The 21,703-nt window shown below is 40.7% G+C and overlaps 1 protein-coding gene across 26 annotated transcripts in view; it reads right to left on the bottom strand.

Moving 5' to 3' along the window:
• The window catches only part of RUFY3 (RUN and FYVE domain containing 3), a 101,460-nt gene that overhangs the window by 74,452 nt on the left and 5,305 nt on the right, over positions 1-21,703 (bottom strand). For 8 of the 26 annotated variants that reach the window (XM_078003507.1, XM_078003508.1, XM_078003506.1 and 5 more), the window contains exon 1: positions 8,588-9,406. The exons of the other annotated variants lie outside the window; for them this stretch is intronic. In XM_078003507.1, the coding sequence (XP_077859633.1) occupies positions 8,588-8,765 (178 nt within the window). In that variant the 5' untranslated portion in view covers positions 8,766-9,406. Of the gene's footprint in view, positions 1-8,587; positions 9,407-21,703 lie in introns of those variants that run through there. 26 annotated transcript variants of the gene reach the window in all.

Here is a 21,703-nt window from a genome sequence, read left to right on the forward strand (position 1 = left end):
CACCAAGCCTGTCCCAGCTGGGATGCTTTTGGCCTTATCTGGATGCTCACTGTACTTAAGTTGCCAATGCTGTGTTCAATTGTGTATAAAACTTCTGGAAATACATCATCAGAGACTGAGAAGAAGACTCCTCCTATTAAATGCAGGCCTATTGTTGGATTTGCACTCTAGAATTCTGAGACAGGAGTGTTGTGTATGAGTTGAGCCATTGGTTGTCTGAGTTTGAATCCTGCCTCTACCAGTTATTACATCCTTGAATGTCAGTTTATTTTACTTTTTTAAATTTTTGAGTTGGAGTTTCACTCTTGTCACCCAGGCTGGAGTGAGTACAGTGGTGCGATCTCGGCTCGATGCAACCTCTGCCTCCCGGGTTCAAGCGATTCTCCTGCCTCAGCATCTCAAGTAGTTGGGATTATAGGTACCTGCCACCACACCTGGCTAATCATTTTTTTTTGTATTTTTAGTAGAGATGGGGTTTCACCATGTTGGCCAGGCTAGTCTTGAACTCCTGACCTCAGGTGATCCACCCGCCTCGGCCTCCCAAAGTGCTGGGATTACAAGTGTGAGCTACTGTGCCTGGCCAAATGTCAGTTTATTTGTAAATTGGGGTTAATAACTATACTTAGGCTCAAAAGATTGTTGTAAAAATTAAATGAGATAATACATTTTTAACACTTGGAGTAAATAATTCCTGGCAGAAAGTAACTAATCGGGCCAGACGTATATTTTATTGCATTCAACTGATCATCTGTGCATCACCTCTCAATGTCAGATTCCTCATCCCTAAAAGAAGGTTAATAGAAAAGCACATATTTTGGTAGGGGTAGGGTGAGGTGGCTCACGCATGTAATCCCAGCACTTTGGGAGGCCAAGGCGGGTTCAAGGAGTTCAAGACCAGCCTGGCCAACATGGTGAAACCCTATCTCTACTAAAAATACAGAAATTAGCTGGAAATGGTGGTGGGTGCCTGTAATCCCAGCTACTTGGGAGGCTGAGGCAAGAGAATCACTTGAACTGGGGAGGCAGGGGTTGCAGTGAGCCAAGATTGCACCACTGCGTTCTAGCCTGGGTGACAAGAGCAAGACTCCGTCTCAAAAAAAAAAAAAAAAAGGAAAAGAAAAACACATATTTCTTGATAACTGATAACTCATTGATTTTTTAATCAATTATTTTCTTATTTATAGAGGTTCAAGAAAGGACAATGCTAAAACTTGAGTTTAAGCTACTACTGATGTTCATCTTTAGTGTGTCTGATAAATAACTTGTTTAGACTACTCTATAAAGTTAGATATAAAAATATAAATATAAAATAAAATGGCAATGTATTTAAGAATATGGCTTAAACTGCTGTGGCTCCAGCTACTGATTCATGAATAACTACTAACATAAATAGCTACCATTTACAGGGTGCTTTACATTAATTATCTCATTTAATCCTCCTAAACTCTCAAGTAGTTACTATTAATATTCCCAGTTAAAAGGAGAGAAAAACTCAAGCATGGTGGTTCACATCTGTAATCCTAGCACTTTGGGAGACTGAAGTGGGCAGATCACTTGAGGTCAGGAGTTGGAGACCAGACTGGCCAACATGGGGAAACCTCATCTTTACTAAAAATACAAAAAAATTAGCTGGGTGTGGTGGTGTGCACCTGTAATCCCAGCTACTCAGGAGGCTAAGGCAAGAGAACTGTGTGAACCCAGGAGGTGAAGGTTGCGGTGAGCCGAGATCGCGCCATTGCACTCCAGTCCAGGCGACAATGTAAGACTCTGTCTCAAAACAAAACAAAAAAACAACTCAAGCATGAAGGGATAACTCGTGCAACGTCACATGACTACTGAGTAGTGGGGTAAGGAACTGAATCCAGGTCCAGGTCCAAGCCACAAAATCCATACTTTTAACCACTATCCTATATTATCTCTAATTAATGACCATCACAGTAGCTAAAACACCAATTGTCCAATCGACCTCATTATTGTACTAATTCCTTTACTGTTCTCAAATATACCCCATATTGAAAGCGATCAAGTTTTCCATAGTCTAATTAATATCCACCCAACTCTAAAGAGACTCATTAGGTATTCAGCAGATTTCTTCAGTTATTTTGAATTCTGTGTCAAAATTCTACTTAGAAATTTCCAAAACTCAAGGCCTCATTTAAAAAAAAAAAAAAAAAAGTAATTTCCAAATCTCCACAACAAATATCCTTTTGTAATAGGAAAAAAGTCTTATTTTAAAAATCCAACTTAGCTTCACTTTAAAAAGCACACAAAAATTATTTTAAATTGCAATTTTTAACTTGCCTGCCACTCAAACCATATAAATATCGAAAAAATGATAACAGACAGTAGGAACGTGGAATAAAAAAGAAAATAGACCAAAAGCTGGACATTTAGTTTAAGAACAAGGAATGGTACTTAGATCATAAATTCTATTAAAAAAAAAATCTGTCTGAAACACTTTACAGAGTAAAGGCAATATATGCAAAATAACATTTTCTCTTTTGAAATACGATACTACTGCTGTCTTTTAGGCTAATTTCAATTTACAGACGGTCCCCGGCTTATGAGGATTCAACTTACGATATTTCAACTTTACAACGGTGAGAAAGTGATATGAGTTCAGTAGAAACCCTACTTCAAATTCTGAATTTTGATCTTTTCCCGAGCTAGCAATATGCCAGGTGATCCTCTCTCACGATCCTCTCTCAGCAGCAGCGAGCTGCAGCTCCCGGTCAGCCACATCATCCTACTCAGCCACACGATCAGCCTCAGATCAGGGTAAACAACCAATACGCTACAGGGTACTGTGCTGCCAGATGCTTCTGTGCAACTGTTGGCTAACTTAAGTCTTCTAAGCATGTTTAAGGCAGCCTAGCCTAAGCTATTTAAGCTATTAAGTTTGGTACAGTAGGTGTATTAAATGCATTTTCATTTTATGGTATTTTCAACTTAGGATGAGTTTCTCAGGACATAACCCCATCTTAATTCAAAGGAAATCTGTAATCACTTGAGACAACAAATGAGTCAGGATTTCATTCTTTAAAAATTCTCTTTAAAGTGTCAAAACTTTTACTAACATATACATTTCTAATTAGGTAAACTTTTTAAGGGTAAATGTGTTATAAACTGAGCCATAGCTATAGTTGGTTTTGTCGTTAAACATTCAATAATATTGAAGGTAATACTATAGCCTGCCCTTCATGTATGTGGACATGTGTATACATAACATGTATTGGTGAATTTCTTTAAAAAAATCTTTTTTTTTTTTTTTTTGAGACAGAGTATCACCCTTGTTGCCCAGGCTGGGGTGCAGTGGCACAATCTCGGCTCACTGCAACCTCTGCCTCCTGGGTTCAAGCGATTCTCCTGCCTCAGCCTCCCAAGTAGCAGGGATTACAGGCACCTGCCACCATGCCTGGCTAATTTTTTGTAATCCCAGCACTTTGGGAGGCCAAGGTGGGTGGATCGCCTGAGGTCAGGAGTTCAAGACCAGCCTGGCCAACATGATGAAACCTTGTCTCTACTAAAAGTACAAAAATTACCCAGGCGTGGTGGCACCTGCCAGTAATCCCAGTTACTAGGGAGGCTGAGGCAGGAGAGCTGCTTGAACCTGGGAGGTGGAGGTTTCAGCGAGCTGGGAACTTGCCACTGCACTCCAGCCTGGGCAACAGAATGAGACTCTGTCTCAAAAAACAAACAAACAAAAAAGTTATTATTTTCCTGATCCTAGAATTATATGTAACTTGTTTTGAGAATGTTACTCCAAGAAATTCAGATACATATGAGCATGTGACTTTAAAAAAAATGGCAAAAATAAAACATATCACTTCATCTCAGTAATACCACTTCTGAAATTCACATAATGATGTTTAAAGGTCTAACTGAAGTGTTCTGCTTCCATTCTTGAGAAAAACAGAGAACACATGTTCTCTAAAATTTTCATGGTGCTTTAAAAGTTCCTTTACTTTGAAATTCTACATACTTCCAACATTGCTTTGGTTAAAAAAAAAAAAGAGAAGAAGAAGAAAAGAAATCCCACTACGCTTTCACAAACTAAAAAAAAAAAGTCTCTGAGAGATCATTTCAATGGCGGTACATGTTTCTCTAAATTAAGAAAATGCACAGTGAATTTTCTATAAACAAGGCTGCTCCTCTAGTGCTGACATGGCACAAGCAAAGTAAGAAAGTAAGCCACATTCTCACATCTCTGAATGTCCATTTAAGTCTCACTCCTTTTATCCTCACCCCTGCCTTTCCATGTGAGGATTCCAACTCTTAATGGAAATTAGGGTACAGACTTAAGCCAGGATATGTAATCTGGAAAAGTATAAATCTGATTAATGCTTCTGTGGAGCCCGTGGAAGGCTTAATTGAAAGAATGATGGGCGGGGCGCAGTGGCTCACGACTGTAATCCCAGCACTTTGGGAGGCTGAGGCGGGCGATCACCTGAGGTCAGGAGTTTGAGACGAGCCTGAACAACATGGAGAAACCGTGTCTCTGCTAAAGATACAAAATTAACTGGGCATGGTGGCGCATGACTGTAATCCCAGCTACTCAGGGAGTCTGAGGCAGGAGAATCGCTTGAACCTGGGTGGCGGAGGTTGCAGTGAGCCGAGATGGCGCCATTACACTCCAGCATGGGCATTAAGAGCGAAACTCTGTCTCAAAAAAAAAAAAAAAAAAAAAAAAAAGAGGGCGGGCGCGGTGGCTCAAGCCTGTAATCCCAGCACTTTGGGAGGCCGAGATGGGCGGATCACGAGGTCAGAAGATCCAGACCATCCTGGCTAACACGGTGAAATCCCATCTCCACTAAAAAATACAAAAAACAAAAACAAACAAACAAACAAACAAAAAACTAGCAGGGCGAGGTGGCGGGCGCCTGTGGTCCCAGCTACTCGGGAGGCTGAGGCAGGAGAATGGCGTAAACCCGGGAGGCGGAGCTTGCAGTGAGCTGAGATCTGGCCACTGCACTCCAGCCTGGGCGACAGAGCAAGACTCCGTCTCAGGAAAAAAAAAAAAAAAAAAAAAAAGAATAATGGTAGCGCTTTTGTTAGTCACAATCTATTAAGCATCAAGAACTCAAATTTTATCTTCCTTCTCCATTCTGTAATGGTAAAGGGAACCCAGCTTCTGCAGCCAGAAGTTGGAGAGTCATCCCAGGCACCGCCTCACCTTCATTCTCTAGCCACCCAGCCCTTCAGTCATCGGGGACATTCTACTTTTCCAAGGATTGTTCCTTTTGTGTTCACTCTCGCTGCCTTAATTTGAGATTGTCATCTCTTACCCAGACCATTTTAATAGTTATAGTTAGGGGTCCCTGAGAGCTTATATTCTTCTGATCCATCCGCTAGACTGTTGCCAGAGTGATCATTCCAAATACAAATCTTATTTCATGTTACTCCCAGATATAAAGCACCAGTAGCTTTTCATTACAGAATCAAATGCAGGCTTTTCAGTATGAATAAGAAGATTTCTACAGTCAAGCCCCTGCTTATCTTTCCAGCCTTGCTCCCTGTTGTGCCAAACAGAAGCCCACTGTGCTCCTGTTTGCTATTCCCTGGCTGGGCCAGCTCACTATGTACTGTTTGAAATGTCCTCCCTATGTTGGTCTGGTGATCACCTCGTTACCTTTTAAGGTCTCACTTAATGAAGCCTCTCCTGTGGAATCAATCACAGGACTGTGATTTCCCTTTAGAGGAAATCTATTTGCAATTAAAGTTGTTGTAGATTTGCTTTTCGCTTTTAAAAATAGGGTATATAAGCCGGGTGTGGTGGCTCACACCTGTAATCCCAGCACGTTGGGAGGCCGAGGCGGGTGGATCACCTGAGGTCGGGAGTTCGAGACCAGACTGACCAACATGGAGAAACTCCGTCTCTACTAAAAATACAAAAAATACAAAAAATAGCTGGGTGTGGTGCCACATGCCTGTAATCCCAGCTACTTGGAAGGCTGAGGCAGGAGAATCGCTTGAACCCAGTGGGCGGAGGTTGCAGTGAGCCAAGATCGTGCCATTGCACTCTAGCCTGGGCAACAAGAACAAAACTCTGTCTCAAAAAAAAAAAAAGTATATAAAACAAAAGAGAGATAATCTCATTGACCACCAATAAGCATTGAGATAATGAAGTGAATGCTTTTTTTCTCATTTATTTAAGGGTTAAAGTAGGCAGAAACTCTAGGTCCAGGCCTGTACTGTGGACTGCTCAGTGAAGGGCCAGGAACTCTGGTTTTAAGAAAATAAAATGTGGAAGCCACAGAGCCTCTATTGCTGAGTACATACGGTCGGTCTACATCATTTTAAGAGGGAATATTATGCTTTTTGCCTATTTTCTTTTGTAGGAGTAAGGAGACTTCACTCTAGGATTTGGGTGGTCACATGTTTTTCCCTCTATGAATCAGCCCGGAAAGCAGTCTGAATACTTCTGCGTCCAGACATCAGGAGTTTCATTTTGTCAACAAGGTGAGATTCACATAATCATAGGCCTGGTGACCACCATTTAAATGCTTATAGATAAATTAAATATAATAACTGTCAGTGGTATTAACATAAAAGTGGATTATTTCTTGGGACCAAATGACTATTTAAATATCTAGAGTTTGGTAATGGAACAAGAAAATAATACTCATAGGCTTTCATGGGCCTATACTTTCTTTATTTTCATTTCTAATTATTTAAAATAATGGCTTTCTTGCCCAATTTAAAGCAAAATTCTAAAATGCACTATTAGCATTTCTCTCTTTTCTTCCAAATCCTCTATAGTTGATTAAAGGTCTTGGAAACTCTGTATTCATGATTTCTTTAATCAGTAGACATACAATTTATTGCTTAGGTTATAGCTCTCACACATTTTCCATACTGAGAAATGTGTTGCTAGAGATTTCTCTATGAAGAATTCAAATGACACTGCTACAAACGCTTACATGAACCAAACAGCTCACTTTTGCTTATCCGTAGGAATATTGCTCCAAAAACATATATTCGAAGTGCTAAAATTGTTAAAAATTATTTTTGAGACACTGATAAACTAGATTTCATAATAAAGGGAATATTTCATATTGTATGACTCTCAAAATGGACGGGAACACATTTTTTTCAAACAAAATATGTAAACTGAGGCAGTTGCCAGAAGACTTCTTGGTAGCCTTCTAAAACTGTATTTTTCTTCTGTCAAGACTTTTAAAGCTTTGGAGGCTGTTTTAAGTAGTACTGGAATTGTTGGATGCAACGATGTTTTGATGAAAATACAGAATAAATAATAATAAAAAATAAATAGTACTGGCATTGCATGGAATTTCAGCTGATGTCTTATAACTTGTGCACATAACGAAACTTACAGCCAAAGAAAGCTGTCCAATTAACAAACCAATTGTTACAAGATGCAAAGGGTCTTAAAAATCACTTAAACATTGTTCTTAAAGACACACCCAAAATGACTGCTTTGTGTTCTGTGATATTAACCATCCCTAAAACTTTATCAAGGCTAAGGCTGACTGGGAAGATAAAATCCTTATCAAACACAATGGGCAAACTCTGAGTCATGATAAGATTTCAACTCAAGGTCAAAGGCAGAGAATCACCTTTCCTAACCCCATCTGCTAGGTACAATTCACCTATGGTCTTCTTTGTCTTGTCGATGTGCCTAACTATCAGGCAGATGTTTATAAAGAATTTCTCCTCACATGCAAGTGTTTTTGTTTTCATCAGTATAAGGACAGAGAATAAACCCTAGCTAAGAAGCCACTGTATTAAAAACAAAATAATTTGTAGCTATGACTCAAATAAATCTTTCTGTGGCATTAAGAGAATTAAAGGGTAGAAGCAGAAAACCTCTCATAAATTAGGAAAAGTCCAGGAAAAAAGTCACAAGTCAAGAGACCACAAAGATCTCAGAGGTACTGACAGTGGAAATCTCAAATGGATCATAAGAGTTACCACAAATAATTTATAAAAAGCAATGGCCAATAGATTCCAATATTACCATTCTATTGTAATATATAGGGATCCCATATTAATCATACTTAACCTTTCCAAGGCATTATGCTGAAACTTATTTTCTCATCTAACCTAATAATCCATATTGTTAAAAAAGATATTTTATCAAATCTTCCCTAGATGTCATAACCTGCTTAACATTATATCTTCATATAATGGTGAGGATACCCTGGTGTTTCTACTGTATTCATCATGTACAATCCTATAATTATACTCATGTTGTGTTAAGTTAGTGTTATAAATCACTACAATTTCATATATGAACATTTTCATATATGAACAAAATTAATAGCTTTATTGATTAGAATCAGATGTGATAAGTGACCTCAAATGCTTTCTTTAGAGGCTTAAAGACAAAGAACTCTAAACAACTATCCAGCGTCTTTTGAAAGGATATCTCAAGGGGCAGGAAAAAAATTATTTTTCCCCCATGAGCAAGAGGAGGCGAGCTGGGTAGTAAGTAAGGATGCAAGGTTTTCAGGACTGTTAACAGTTGAGAGTGTAGGTTTTTTTCTACCTCTCCCTGATCCTCCCAGCCCTCCCCCATAACAATGAAGATGCTGGTGAGGCATTAGCAGGCAGGATCTGACCATACCTTCATGGGTAGGCTCTGGGTCAGGTGTAAGTGAGATGTCATCCAGCTCTCGCAGGCAGAGCCATTCTCCATCCATGGACACTCGGAATTTGCAAAGGTAGATGGTCTCCATGGCAGCCTGTGTGATCTTGTCAGTGGTGGGGGTTGGCATATCGGTCGGAGGCGTCAGAGCAGACATGATGACTCAGCTGGGACCACAACACACACACAGACACACACACACACACCCCACAAAAATAAATACAACCTCCTCACCAAAAATACCCAATACAAAGCTCTGAAACAAAGCTTTCAGGAAAAGGGTGGAGGAGGTTTAAAAAAAAAAAAAGGAAAAATACCTTATAGTTTAAGAACAAACTGCTCAAGATAAACAATTCTACACTATCTTATAGACAGTTCCTACCACATAGCAAAATAAGATGATGCTTGTCTTCTCCCAGCTTCCTCTCCTTTTATCTTCCTTTCCCTGCCCCCCACCTTTTTTTCAGCAGAGCTATAGGCTTTAAATCCTGCACAGCCGATGCTGCCTTAGCTGGCTTTAAAAATCTGGCCTCGATATGAATAAGTGAAAAATCCTCCTCCTTTGTGCAGAAAAAAATATAAAAGAAAAACCTGAACAAAAAATAAACCTATATTTTCAGTGTAGCTTAAAAAAAAAAAATCCTGAGCTGCAGAAATCACTTCCAGGATCTGCTCAGATGAGATGGGATGCTGAGTTCTCATAGGATTGGCCGTGCGCAGTAAGCAGGGTGTTGACCAAAATGGCTGACTAATGAACTGAACTGAAAATTCAGGCTCATGTGACCAGCTGCTCTGAACGTAGGGCAAGCAATTCCCAGGATGCTTTATAGATGCTGCTGATGCTGGGAGAGCAATTAGGCTTCTCTCTCTCATCCTGTACAACCCACTTCCAGACTCTGCTAGTCAAACTGTGATCAGACATAACACAATGCACGTATCCTCATCAATTCCTCTTACTTTGGGATCAAGGACTGAATAAAAGGAGGACAATCAATACTGGATAATAATCTATAGTAAAGACGGTGAAGGAGGCAGTTAGATTAATTTAACAAGCACATAATTCATCTCTTTTATTCTTATCTACAAAGCTATTAAAATTCTTTACTATGCTAAACGTTATGTTTTAAGAAAAGCTAAAGCATAAAAAATTGAGGCTCTCAGAAGGAAAAAAACCAAAAAGATAAAAAGAAAAGCTAAAGCAGATTTTCAATTTATATATCTTATCCTTGGGCATTTATAATTTCCTTCTCCAAGGTACAAAAACCTGACCTTTTAGGTTAGGCAGAAATGTAAAAAAAAACCTTGAAGTTAAAAAAGTAAAATCTTTCCCGATTAATGGCAATTCCCCCCTTTTTGATTTTGTTGTATTTACCAAGTTTATACCAAGCATAAAATAGGTTTCTTTCTTTTTCTTTTTTCTTTTCTTTCTTTTTTTTTTTTTTTTTTTTGAGATGGAGTCTTACTCTGTAGCCCAGGTTGGAGTGCAGTGGCATGATCTTGGCTCACTGCAACCTCCACCTCCTGGGTTCAAGCAATTCTCTGCCTCAGCCTCCTGAGTAGCTGAGATTACAGGTGCCCACCACCATGTCCAGCTAATTTTTGTATTTTTAGTAGAGACAGGGTTTCACCATCTTGGCCAGGCTGGTCTTGAACTCCTGACCTCGTGATCCACCTGCCTCTGCCTCCCAAAGTGCTGGGATTACTGGCATGAGCCACCGTGCCCAGCCTTAAGCATGAAATATGTTTCTAAGCAGAAGATTAAACCATGCTATATTTTAAAAATCCTCCCATTCAATAACATACTGAAGACAATTATATTTTCTTAAATCAACACACACACACACACGGCCCCATATTATTCAATGAGGCATTTATACCTTGGTAGCAAAAGGGCAGGTACTTGCTTTATGAACTACATAAATTACAAGAAGAATAACAATTTTCTTTGAAAATGTTTTGGACACTTGAAAGAAAGTGTTTGTTTTTGTCTTTAAGGGTTTCAATTTTAAGGAGGAACATACAAATTCAAGAAATATGACCTGAGACTATTTATTCCTTTCTAGGGATTGTTATCAGAGGGACATCTTAATTTAGCTAATTTCTGAAAACTAAAAAACTTCTGCTTGAATATTCTTAAAATCTCAAATGCTTCATCCTAATTTGAGACTGAACTGAAAGAAAAAAAATGCTAATAATCAAATTCTGTAGAGAAACTGGCATTTTCACATTGTTAGGAAGAGGGGCCGGATGGCTGGGCACAGTGGCTCACGCCTGTAATACCAGCACTTTGGGAGGCATAGGCGGACAGATCACCTGAGGTCAGGAGTTCGAGACCAGCCTGGCCAACATGGTGAAACCTCGTCTCTACTAAAAATACAAAAATTAGTCAGATATGGCGGCATGTGCCTGTAATCCCAGCACTCTGGGAGGCTGAGTTGGGTGAATGGCTTGAGCTCAGGAGTTTGAAACCAGCCTGGGCAACATGGCAAAACCCCGTCTCTACAAAAACAAAAATTAGCAGGGTATGGTGGCGCACACATGTGGTCCTAGCTACTTGGGAGACTGAGGTGGGAGAATCACTTGAGGCCAGGAGGCAGAGGCTGCAGTGAGCCGAGATTGCACCACTGCAGTCTAGCCTGGGAGACACAGTGAGACCCTGTCTCAAAATAAAAAAAAAAAAAAAAAAAAAAAGGAGGGTATACTGGCACAATGTAAGAAGGCATATATATAGGCTTATTTATAATTGGGGAAAATCAGTAAGTTACTAAGGAAAGCAAAATACTTCTGGTTTTATATCTATCTCATTCTCTCTTATCATCACCCTACATCTAGACCCAGAGCCATTCATTCATTCATTCAACAGATATTCACTAAGAGATGCTCCACATGGCAGGTAGTGATCCAGGCACTAGGCACGCAGCAGTAAGACAGGAACACCTTTTCCAGGAAACAGAGTTTTCATATCCAAATACTGAAAACAAGCCTTCATTTAACACATTCTCATTTAATTCAGTTCAATTCCTTTCTAGCCAAAAATATTCCCATATTATATATTAATAAAGGGAACAGTTTATAGATTCACTTTATATCATGCAATACTTCAAAACATAGTAAGTAGTCATTAAAACCTTCAAATTACATGGGACATTCCTGGAACCACAACTCCAAACAGCCCTAGCTAGCTCTCTGTATGTGTGATATCAAAACTCTAGATCACTGATATGTTCTTAAAATAGAACAAGGAATACATGAATAAATCTGAATGCCATGTGATTGCCTGGGGTCCAAAACCTGAATTCGGCCTTGTCACAAACCATGACAATCTCTTCACCCCAGTAAGGATTTACTAACTTGAACAGATCTCGACAGATTGCAACATACCAACACTACAGGAACATCAAGGTTAGTAAGCAAGAAACTTGATTAACATTCCTTCAGAAGATCCATCCCACCCTGCCTCTCTCCAGATAGAGGACACAGAGAGGCAAGCCCAAAACAACTAAAGTTTTTGGCAAGGAAAGAAAAACATGCCTGTGTTGGTATCCTTCAATTTCCCAGATCTACCAGTTTGAGTTGTTAGCAGCCATTTCAGAAATAAGACCCAGGGGTGGACAAGAAAACCCGTACCTCTACGCTGTTCTTTAGGTAAAACACCACTGAGTCTTCAGCACGAACAGGTATCCATTGTTTATAGGCAATGAAGTTACTATGAAAACAGTACTATTTGTAGAAACTTATAAAAACAATTCTATAGCCAGGCGCAGTGGCTCACACCTGCAATCCCAGCACTTTGGGAGGCTGAGGTGAGTGGGTCACCTGAGGTCGGGAGTTCAAGACCAGCCTGACCAAAATGGAGAAACTCTATCTCTATTAAAAATACAAGGCCGGGCGCGGTGGCTCAAGCCTGTAATCCCAGCACTTTGGGAGGCCGAGACAGGTGGATCACGAGGTCAGGAGATCGAGACCATCCTGGCTAACACGGTGAAACCCCGTCTCTACTAAAAAAAAATACAAAAAACTAGCCAGGCGAGGTGGCGCGCGCCTGTAGTCCCAGCTACTCAGTAGGCTGAGGCAGGAGAATGGCATAAACCCAGGAGGCGGAGCTTGCAGTGAGCTGAGATCCGGCCACTGCACCCCAGCCTGGGCAACAAAGCGAGACTCCATCTCAAAAAAAAACCAAACAAAAAAACCAAATTAGTTGGGGGGCGTGGTGGCACATGCCTGTAATCCCAGCTACTTTGGAGGCTGAAGCAGGAGAATCACTTGAACCTGGGAGGCGGAAGTTGCGGTGAGCTGAGATCATGCCATTGCACTCCAGCCTGCGAAACTCCATCTCAAAAAAAAAAAAAAAAAATTCTAGATATTGTTTAGTACTGTTTTTACATTTCGGTCTTTACTAAGTAAACATCTTAGCTTTGATTATGAAGATAAAGTTAAGCCATCAGTAAGATATTCAAACCTTGATTTTTTTTTTCTCATATACAGAGTAATTACTGTATGAGCTGTATTGAACTATTTTCTCATTTGATCCTATTTGTGAGTAATGGCACCTATTTGTAAGACGGTTGTGAGGCAGGTGGGAGTTCAGTCTGTGACCCTGAAAGAATTAATAGGCCTATGTGAAGTTCAAATCCAAAATGAAGATCCAAAAAATACTACGTTCTAGCTGCTTAAACAGTCTGTATTTTCCACATTATGACTGATTCAAAGCAAATAAAATTCACACTTCAAAGTCAGAAGTTACATTCCTCTTAAAGGATATTTGTACTCGGTTGCTGCTATAAGACAAAGATTAACTTGACAGCCTCAATGTCTCTGTTATATATTGTGGAAAAATTACTTAAAGTAGCTATCATTTATTAAATTTCTATTTTCTGTTAGGTGCTTTACAAATACCATGTCAAGTCTTCACAAAAACACCGCAAAGTAGAGACTGATACCTTCTCTTTATACACAATGAAACCAAAGTTCAGCCACGTAACTGGCCCAGGATCACACAATTAGCAAGTAGCAGATCTGTTATTCCAAGCTACTTCTGTCTAGATGCCTCCAAAGTCCATGTTCCTTCTACACTCTGCAACTTCAGCCTTCTATCCTAACTCTTCCTCCTCCCCGGACATTAAATTTTACTCAGAAAAAGTAAAAAGACATTTAAAACACACGCGCACACACACACATACGCACAGGCAAAGTCTCCTCATGAAATTTCCTAAACGTGAGTTTCAACAAATTTAAGATTTGAAGACTTTTTTTAAAATCAGCTTTCATACTTTATACCTTAATGCTGCACAACCCGTATCTTCCTCCAGACACCCCAACTTACGTATTTAGTTCAGGCTTTTAGTAAGTGGGCACATTCTGACAAACTGAGAACCCAGTATGGATTCTTTCTGTCACGTGCTCACGAAGGGTAGACCAAATGCTTCCACTATGTACTTGGTTCACCCTACTACCACTCTATCACTAGTTCCCTCCACATTTACATACTAGTTGGACAAATGAAGAACACTTGATACATTCTGAAATAAGAAAAGATAAATGATGGGGGGAATCATTTTCTAAAATGACGCATTGTGCACTTTTTAAGAATAGCAAACTCAATGTATAATTTTAAATCCTTAAAGAATATAACCAATATCCCTGAAACCCTCGCTCAACTGGAGAAATGGACCAACACATGTACTTATGTGCTCCTTCTGGCTTCTAAACTCCCGCCTCTCATTTCAAGGCAACCCTTCTGAATTTAGTGTAAATCATGATCTTATTTCAAAAATATTGTTACAAATATATGAAGGTCTAAGCAATATATTTAGTTTCAGTCTTTTTCAACTTTCTTATAGAAAGTGTTTCATGCTCTATAAAACTTTCTAAGCCTTTCACCCAATGCTGTATTTTTTTTTTTTGAGACAGAGTTTTGCTCTTGTCGTCCAGACTGGGTTGCAGTGGTGTGATCTTGGCTCACTGCAACCCGTCCTCTCCCAGGTTCAAGCAATTCTCCTGTCTTAGCCTCCTGAGTAGCTGGGATTACAGGCACCCACCACCACGCCCAGCTAATTTTTGTATTTTTAGTAGAGACGGGGTTTCACCATGTTGGCCAACTGGTCTCGAACTCCTGAACTCAGGTGATCTGCCCACCTCAGCCTCCCAAAGTGCTGGGATTACAAGCATGAGCCACTGCACCTGGATTTCAATGCTGTATTTTCTAAGGCTGATCCAAACTGTAGTATGTATATGTAGTTTGTCCTTTTGGCTGCTGTATTATAAGGTAGTGTTCCAACGTATGTACAAAAAATTTCTGATTCGGCTGGGCGCAGTGGTTCACATCTGTAATCCCAGCACTTTGGGAGGCTGAGGTGGGTGGATCACTTAAGGTCAGGAGATAGAGACTCCCTGGCCAACGTGGTGAAACCCCGTCTCTATTAAAAATACAAAAATTATCCGGGCATGGTGGCACACGCCTGTAATCCCAGCTACTCGGGAGACTGAGGCAGGAGAATCGCTTGAACCCGGGAGGCAGAGGTCATGCCACTGCACTCCAGCCTGGGCAACAGAGAGAGACTCCATCTCAAACAAAACAAAACAAAACAAAACAAAACAAAAAAACTCCAAAACAAAAAAACGCACACACATTCTGATTTATTTTCTTTTTTTTGAGATAGAGTCTCGCTCTGTTGCCCAGGCTGGAGTGCAGTGGCGCAATCTTGGCTCACTGCAACCTCTGCCTCTCGGGTTCAAGCAATTCTCCTGCCTCAGCCTCCCAAGTAGCTGGGACTACAGGTGCAAGCCATCATGCCTGGCTAATTTTTTATATTTTTAGTAGAGACGGGGTTTCACCGTGTTAGCCAGGATGGTCTCGATCTCCTGACCTCATTATCCACCTGCCTCGGCCTCCCAAAGTGCTGGGATTACAGGCTTAGCCACCGCGCCCGGCTTTCTGATTCATTTTCACGTTGGTGGGCATCTGGGTTATTTCTGATTTTCATAATGCAGAATAGAAACTTCCTAAAATTTGTCAAGTTGTGCAACTAAATTTGTAAAGCTCACAAAGTTCTGTTTGGCAGCTTCCTGAATCATGGTTTCATAATTTAAGAATAAAAATCTCATTTCCCCCCTATTTCACTAGTTGCTGTTAGCATGAAAGGGAAATTTTTTTTTTTTTTTTTTTGGAGACAGAGTCTTACTCTTGCCTGGGTTAGGGTGCAGTGGCACGATCTCAGCTCGCTGCAACCTCTGCCTCCCGGGTTCAAGCGATTCTCCTGCCTCACTGCCTCAGTCTCCCGAGTAGCTGGGATTATGGGCACATACCACCAGGCCTGGCTAATTTTTGTATTTTTAATAGAGATGGGGTTTCGCCATGTTGGCCAGGCTGGTCTCAAACTCCTGACCTTGAGAGATCCACGTGCCTCGGCCTCCCAAAGTACTGGGATTACAGGCATGAGCCACCGCACCCAGCCATGAAAGGGTATCTTTGATGAATCATCATCATGATGACATTGGTGGAAAGCCCAGATGTTTCTGTTAAATTATATGATTCTTCGACTCAATGATCATGATTATTTCACATGCTCCAGTACACCCTCCCACCTCCTTTCCCAGAACCACAATCTATTATGTCTACCTCTGATTTCAAGACTTCTTCAATTTTAAGTTCACACATTTGGTAGGCTCGGTGTCACTTTATAGATATTAACCAAGGTTGACAATAACTATAAAATGATATACCTGAAAAGTTGAGCTATCATTACTTTGTTAGAAACAAACACCACCAGGAGTATTATAATGCATCATCTTTTCACTTGTTAAAATTAACCAGCATAAGATTAAGAATAACCTCTACCCTGAAAAGTAAAACTGATTTCATGGTTCAGTGGCTGTAGGTAATAATTTACAGATGTAAAGCTATCAAAAACTTAGTAGGTGACCTTGGGAAATTTATCCTCCTCTTGCCCTAATTTACTCAGTTGTAAAATGAAACTAAATAACTAGTTCCACAAAGACCTGAAGCTCCACCAATGAAATACGCATTTTGCACACTTCTTACATATCTACTCAAAATAGTACCTACCAAATACTGGACTCTCAATAGACACTTGCTGGTATAGATATGTATATAGCCTTGCAATGGCATTTTTCCACCCTCATGTTTTACTTCAATTGTGAAAACCCCCAAATTCTATAAAATCAAACTATATTTATGCCCCAACAAACAGGTCATTCTAACACTGGCTTCATTCATGTGTACATAACAGATTCATTCATTCAACATGTACAGGGCATCTCCCACATGCTAGGGATACAGAAGAAATAACAAGGCAATTGACAAGAAACTGACAATTTTAGGTGTTCAGGAAAGTCTTAATGTCTGTCATAAATTGACCTATTCAGCATATTTTACATATACAACTATTTTTTCTATCAGATTGGTGACTCTTGAGTTTCATTAATTTACTCATTTTTAGTAAACAGGGCATCAGTGAGTAGCATATGGAACTAGAGGGCTGTTGCCTGAAGAGGTGCCTCCAATCTACAACCTGATTCCAGTTATGGGAGGCAATTAAGGAGTGTGACAGAGCATGTGGACTCTGGAGTCAGCATGCTCACAGTGAATCCTAGGTCTACCACTTAGCTGCTGAGTAACCTTGGCAAATTACTTCTCTGTACCCACTTCTACACTGACAAAATGTGGATAATAATATTAACTATTTCGGAGTTAAACGCTTAGCATGGCACTTGGCACAAAGTAAACAGTAAGTAAATGTCACCATAACTGCACTATAATAAGTGCTTCTGCTTTGAGAGTTCTGGAAAGACCCTATCAACACATAAAATGAAAATCAGTAAGGATAAATGTTTATGGGACAGAGGCAGAGGAAAGTAAAAAGGAGACGTGAGCAGAGGGTTACAGTGGTCTCTCAGATTTTGAGGAAGGAAGAGAGATAGGTCAGAATTTTACCAAGCATTCACTTCAAGTGATCAGATCTTCTAAGTTCATGAAAAAGACAGCAGAAGTAGATAAATGCCTGTGGAGAGTCCCTAAACAGATTCTGCAGTTAGAAGAATCACACTCTCAAAGGTGACATGCTGCAACAACTTTAGCTTTCTACCTGCTTTTTGCTGTCTTGACCTGCCAGACTCTCCTTTCCTACACATCACAAGGTTCCCACACCTTTCTTCCAAACTTTCCCACCTCCGCCCCACCACTCCCCGTGACATAGCTGAGTGTCTTGTCCGCTTGGTAGGGAGCATGTCAGATAAAAAAGGCTCTGCAAAGAAGCCGGGCGCGGTGGCTCAAGCCTGTAATCCCAGCACTTTGGGAGGCCGAGGCGGGTGGATCACGAGGTCAGGAGATCGAGACCATCCTGGCTAACATGGTGAAACCCCGTCTCTACTACAAATACAAAAAACTAGCCGGGCGTGGTGGCGGGCGCCTGTAGTCCCAGCTACTCGGAGGCTGAGGCAGGAGAATGGCGTGAACCCGGGAGGCGGAGCTTGCAGTGAGCCGAGATCGCGCCACTGCACTCCAGCCTGGGTGACACAGCGCGAGACTCCGTCTCAAAAAAAAAAAAAAAAAAAAGGCTCTGCAAAGAGAGGAACACCACCTTGGCCAGCAGCCCTGAGAAGTTTTAGGGGCACTATGAACCTTTTCACAATTATTCAAATACAGTAGGGGGCAAGGCCATATTGCCACTTACCTTCTCAAGTACCACCACTGCTTTGTAACTCTAAAAACATTTCCTGGCCGGGCATGGTGGCTCACACCTGTAATCCCAACACTTTGGGAGGTTGGGGCGGGCGGGTCCCTTGAGGTCAGGAATTCAAGACCAGCCTGGCCAACATGGCAAAACCCCATCTCTACTAAAATACAAAAATGAGGTGGGTGTGGTGGTGCATGCCTGTAGTCCCTGCTACTCAGGAGACTGAGGCAGGAGAATAGGCTAAACCTGGGAAGCGGAGGTTGCTGTGAGGCAACATTGCCCCGTCGCACTCCAGACTGGGCAACAAAAGCGAAACTCCGTCTCAAAAAAGCAAAACAAAACAAAATTTCCTCTCACACAACTTCAAACCAATTTTTTAATGCTTACAGTGTGCTACTGACTTCCCACAACAAATTTTACAGCTCATAACCTGAGCCACTTCACACAGTAGGGAGTGTGTTACAATATTAGTAAGGCTTGGGTAGAGATGTAATAGGTGTGATGGCCTGTAAAATTCATTAAAAATGGGATTCTACTTTTATTTATGTTGCCTACAGGTTGCCTATTGTGCAATGATAAAGGGGCAGCCCATTTTTTAGTTAGTTCTTTTAATTATTTAAGGAATTTTGAAAAATATTGCCAACAAAAAAATTATTTCATCCAGTTTATTCTGCTACATTTCCATCATCATACATCTATCTACATACTTTTTACTATCTATAGCCCATACTAGAAAAATATGTTCTCTCAGCTTCTTGATAAAATCCTACCTCTTTAACATGTAGATTTCTATGAAAAATTTTTTTAAAAAGGGAAAAGATACAGACAGAATATAGTCAGGTGAGTATGTTTTGAGGCCAATAATTGCGTTTTATTCCCCAAAGTTGCTTTCTTTGCCACCTTTCCTCTGCTATCCCTCCTACCCAGCAACCTTTACTGCTCTCCCCTCAAACCAGCTTCTTTAAGACCCTGGTGGTGAGGGAACATACAGTGATTAAGAACATGCGCTTTGAAGGTTACTGAGGAATATGAATTCATCCCCTGGCTTCGGTTCAAAAAATTGCTAAGTACTATTACATGTGAAGTTTCTAGCTCTGCATGGCACACAAAAATATCCCACAAATGGTGGCCACTAGTATTATTATCATCTTACAGTCACATCTTTTATTGGTAATTGTTTGGGTTTCAGAACTACAAAAAAAAATTTGTTATATAATGAACAGCCTTTTAGGACGCTCTAGTGTCCAGAATGAAACTAAGATGAGAAGAGAAAAGAAAACTCTGTCTACAAAGAATGAGTCTACGACTGTCAGAAGGGGAGCAACCAAAGAAAGACTCAAATATTACATCTAATATTCTGAAATTGTTGCTCTGTCAATAAAAAGGGTGATTTGACTTTTTGATAATGCCAGGCCAGAAGAACAGGTGCAACAAAAAGGTGGCGGCAGAAGAGAAGGGGAGAATTGGCTGGGAAGAAAAACTGTGAGAGTTCAGGCAGCCCTGCTCACAAAGGCAGAACCAGGAAGGCATGCAGAGTTTAGTCATGAGGAAGGAAATGGGGGCATGACCCAGCTACCTGTCCCTCAGTAGCTCAGGAGGTCTGAGGTCATGTCAGCTGTGTGTGGAAGGAGCCAGTTGCATCAAAACACTGAACACCTAAACTCCAGATCTCTGGCAGTTACACATCCTTGGAAAGATGCTACATTTCTGAGGTTTGTGTGTGGGTGGGTGCTTTTTATCTACTATTTGACAAAAGGCACTTAATGGATCAGAAAATGGTTCTTCACTTTCTTAACACAGTTGGAAAAGAGCAGAGGGCTAACAGATTTATGAATCACAGAAAGGTAAATGGGGACACTGATCTACATTGAAAATACCGAAAATCTGTGTTTTAAAAAGTCACACATCACTCTGCTGTTTCCAAAACTACTAGTATGAAGGTAACCATGCCCAATCTTTTGGGGTTCTGAAAGTTTGACCGTTTCCCTCATATGTTCCAGCGTGGGCAGATGCCTCTATGTTTACAAAACACAATAAAGTACTTCTGCCTTTTCAAAGTTTAAAGAAGCATACAGCAGGTGAACTGGTTAACATGTATTTGAGGCCGGGCATGGTGGTTCATGTCTGTAATCACGGCACTTTGGAAGGCCGAGGCAGGAAGATCGCCTGAGCCCAGGAGTCCAAGACCAGCCTGGGCAACACAGTGAGACCACGTTTCTTTTTTTAAAAAACTGTTTATTTTCACTTTGGCTCTTCTTTGACATACTTTTTTTTTTTTTTTCTTTTTTTTGAGACGGAGTCTCGCTCTGTGGCCCAGGCTAGAGTGCAGTGGCGGATCTTGGCTTACTGTAGCCTCTGCCTCCCAGGTTCAAGTGGTTCTCCTGCCTCAGCTTCCCCAGTAGCTGGGATTATGGGCGTGCACTACCACACCTGGCTAATTTTTTTGTATTTTTAGTAGAGATGGGGTTTCACCATGTTGGCCAGGCTGGTCTTGAACTCCTGACCTGAAGTTATCCACCTGTCTTGGCCTCCCAAAGTGCTGGGATTACAGGCGTGTAATCTCTTTACGTAAAATTTTTTTTTTAAATAAATAAAACAAAACAAAAAACATGTGTTCAACTCCTGACCTGGTATATTGTCTTCTTTTTTATTTTATTTTATTTTTTTGAGACGGAGTTTCGCTCTTGTTGCTCAGGCTGGAGTACAATGGTGCGACCTCGGCTCACCGCAACCTCCGCCTCCCAGGTTCAGGTGATTCTCCTGCCTCAACCTCCTGAGTAGCTGGGATCACAGGTGTGAGGCAACACACCTGCCTAGTTTTGTATTTTTAGTAGAGATGAGGTTTCACCATGTTGGTCAGGCTGATCTCGAACTCCTGACCTCAGGTGATCCACCCGCCTTGGCCTCCCAAAGTGATGGGATTACAGGCGTGAGCCACCATGCCCGGCCTTTACTGTTTTCTAGAGTACTATTAAAAATGGCCACAGAGGATAAACTAAAAAAAAATATATTTTACACAAACACATATACAATCTACATATACATATATGCATGCATGCAATATATATAATATATACAGATTTGTATACTTGTGTGTGTATATATGTTAATGAAACTGCAAGCATAAATTTTCTCCCCTTAAATACTAATGCCTGGGTTTATATGTATATTTCGAACCTCCTTCCCCACACAATGGATTTTTCAAGGGCATCTGTCAGAGACAAAGGCTTCTAGGTACCTCATTCTCTTCACTATCCAGGGCTCAATCATGGCACTCACTGTTAAGTATACTCAACTTTGAAGTGGGTAGTCATAGTAACGCTGCCAGTCCTTTTCAAGATTCTTTTTCTTCTATTCCTCTTCTAGCCTTCCTCCTATCTCAAACCAGCACTTAAAAATA

This window comes from Macaca mulatta, chromosome 5 (assembly GCF_049350105.2).
Source record: "Macaca mulatta isolate MMU2019108-1 chromosome 5, T2T-MMU8v2.0, whole genome shotgun sequence".
Classification (NCBI taxonomy): Eukaryota; Metazoa; Chordata; class Mammalia; order Primates; family Cercopithecidae; genus Macaca; species Macaca mulatta.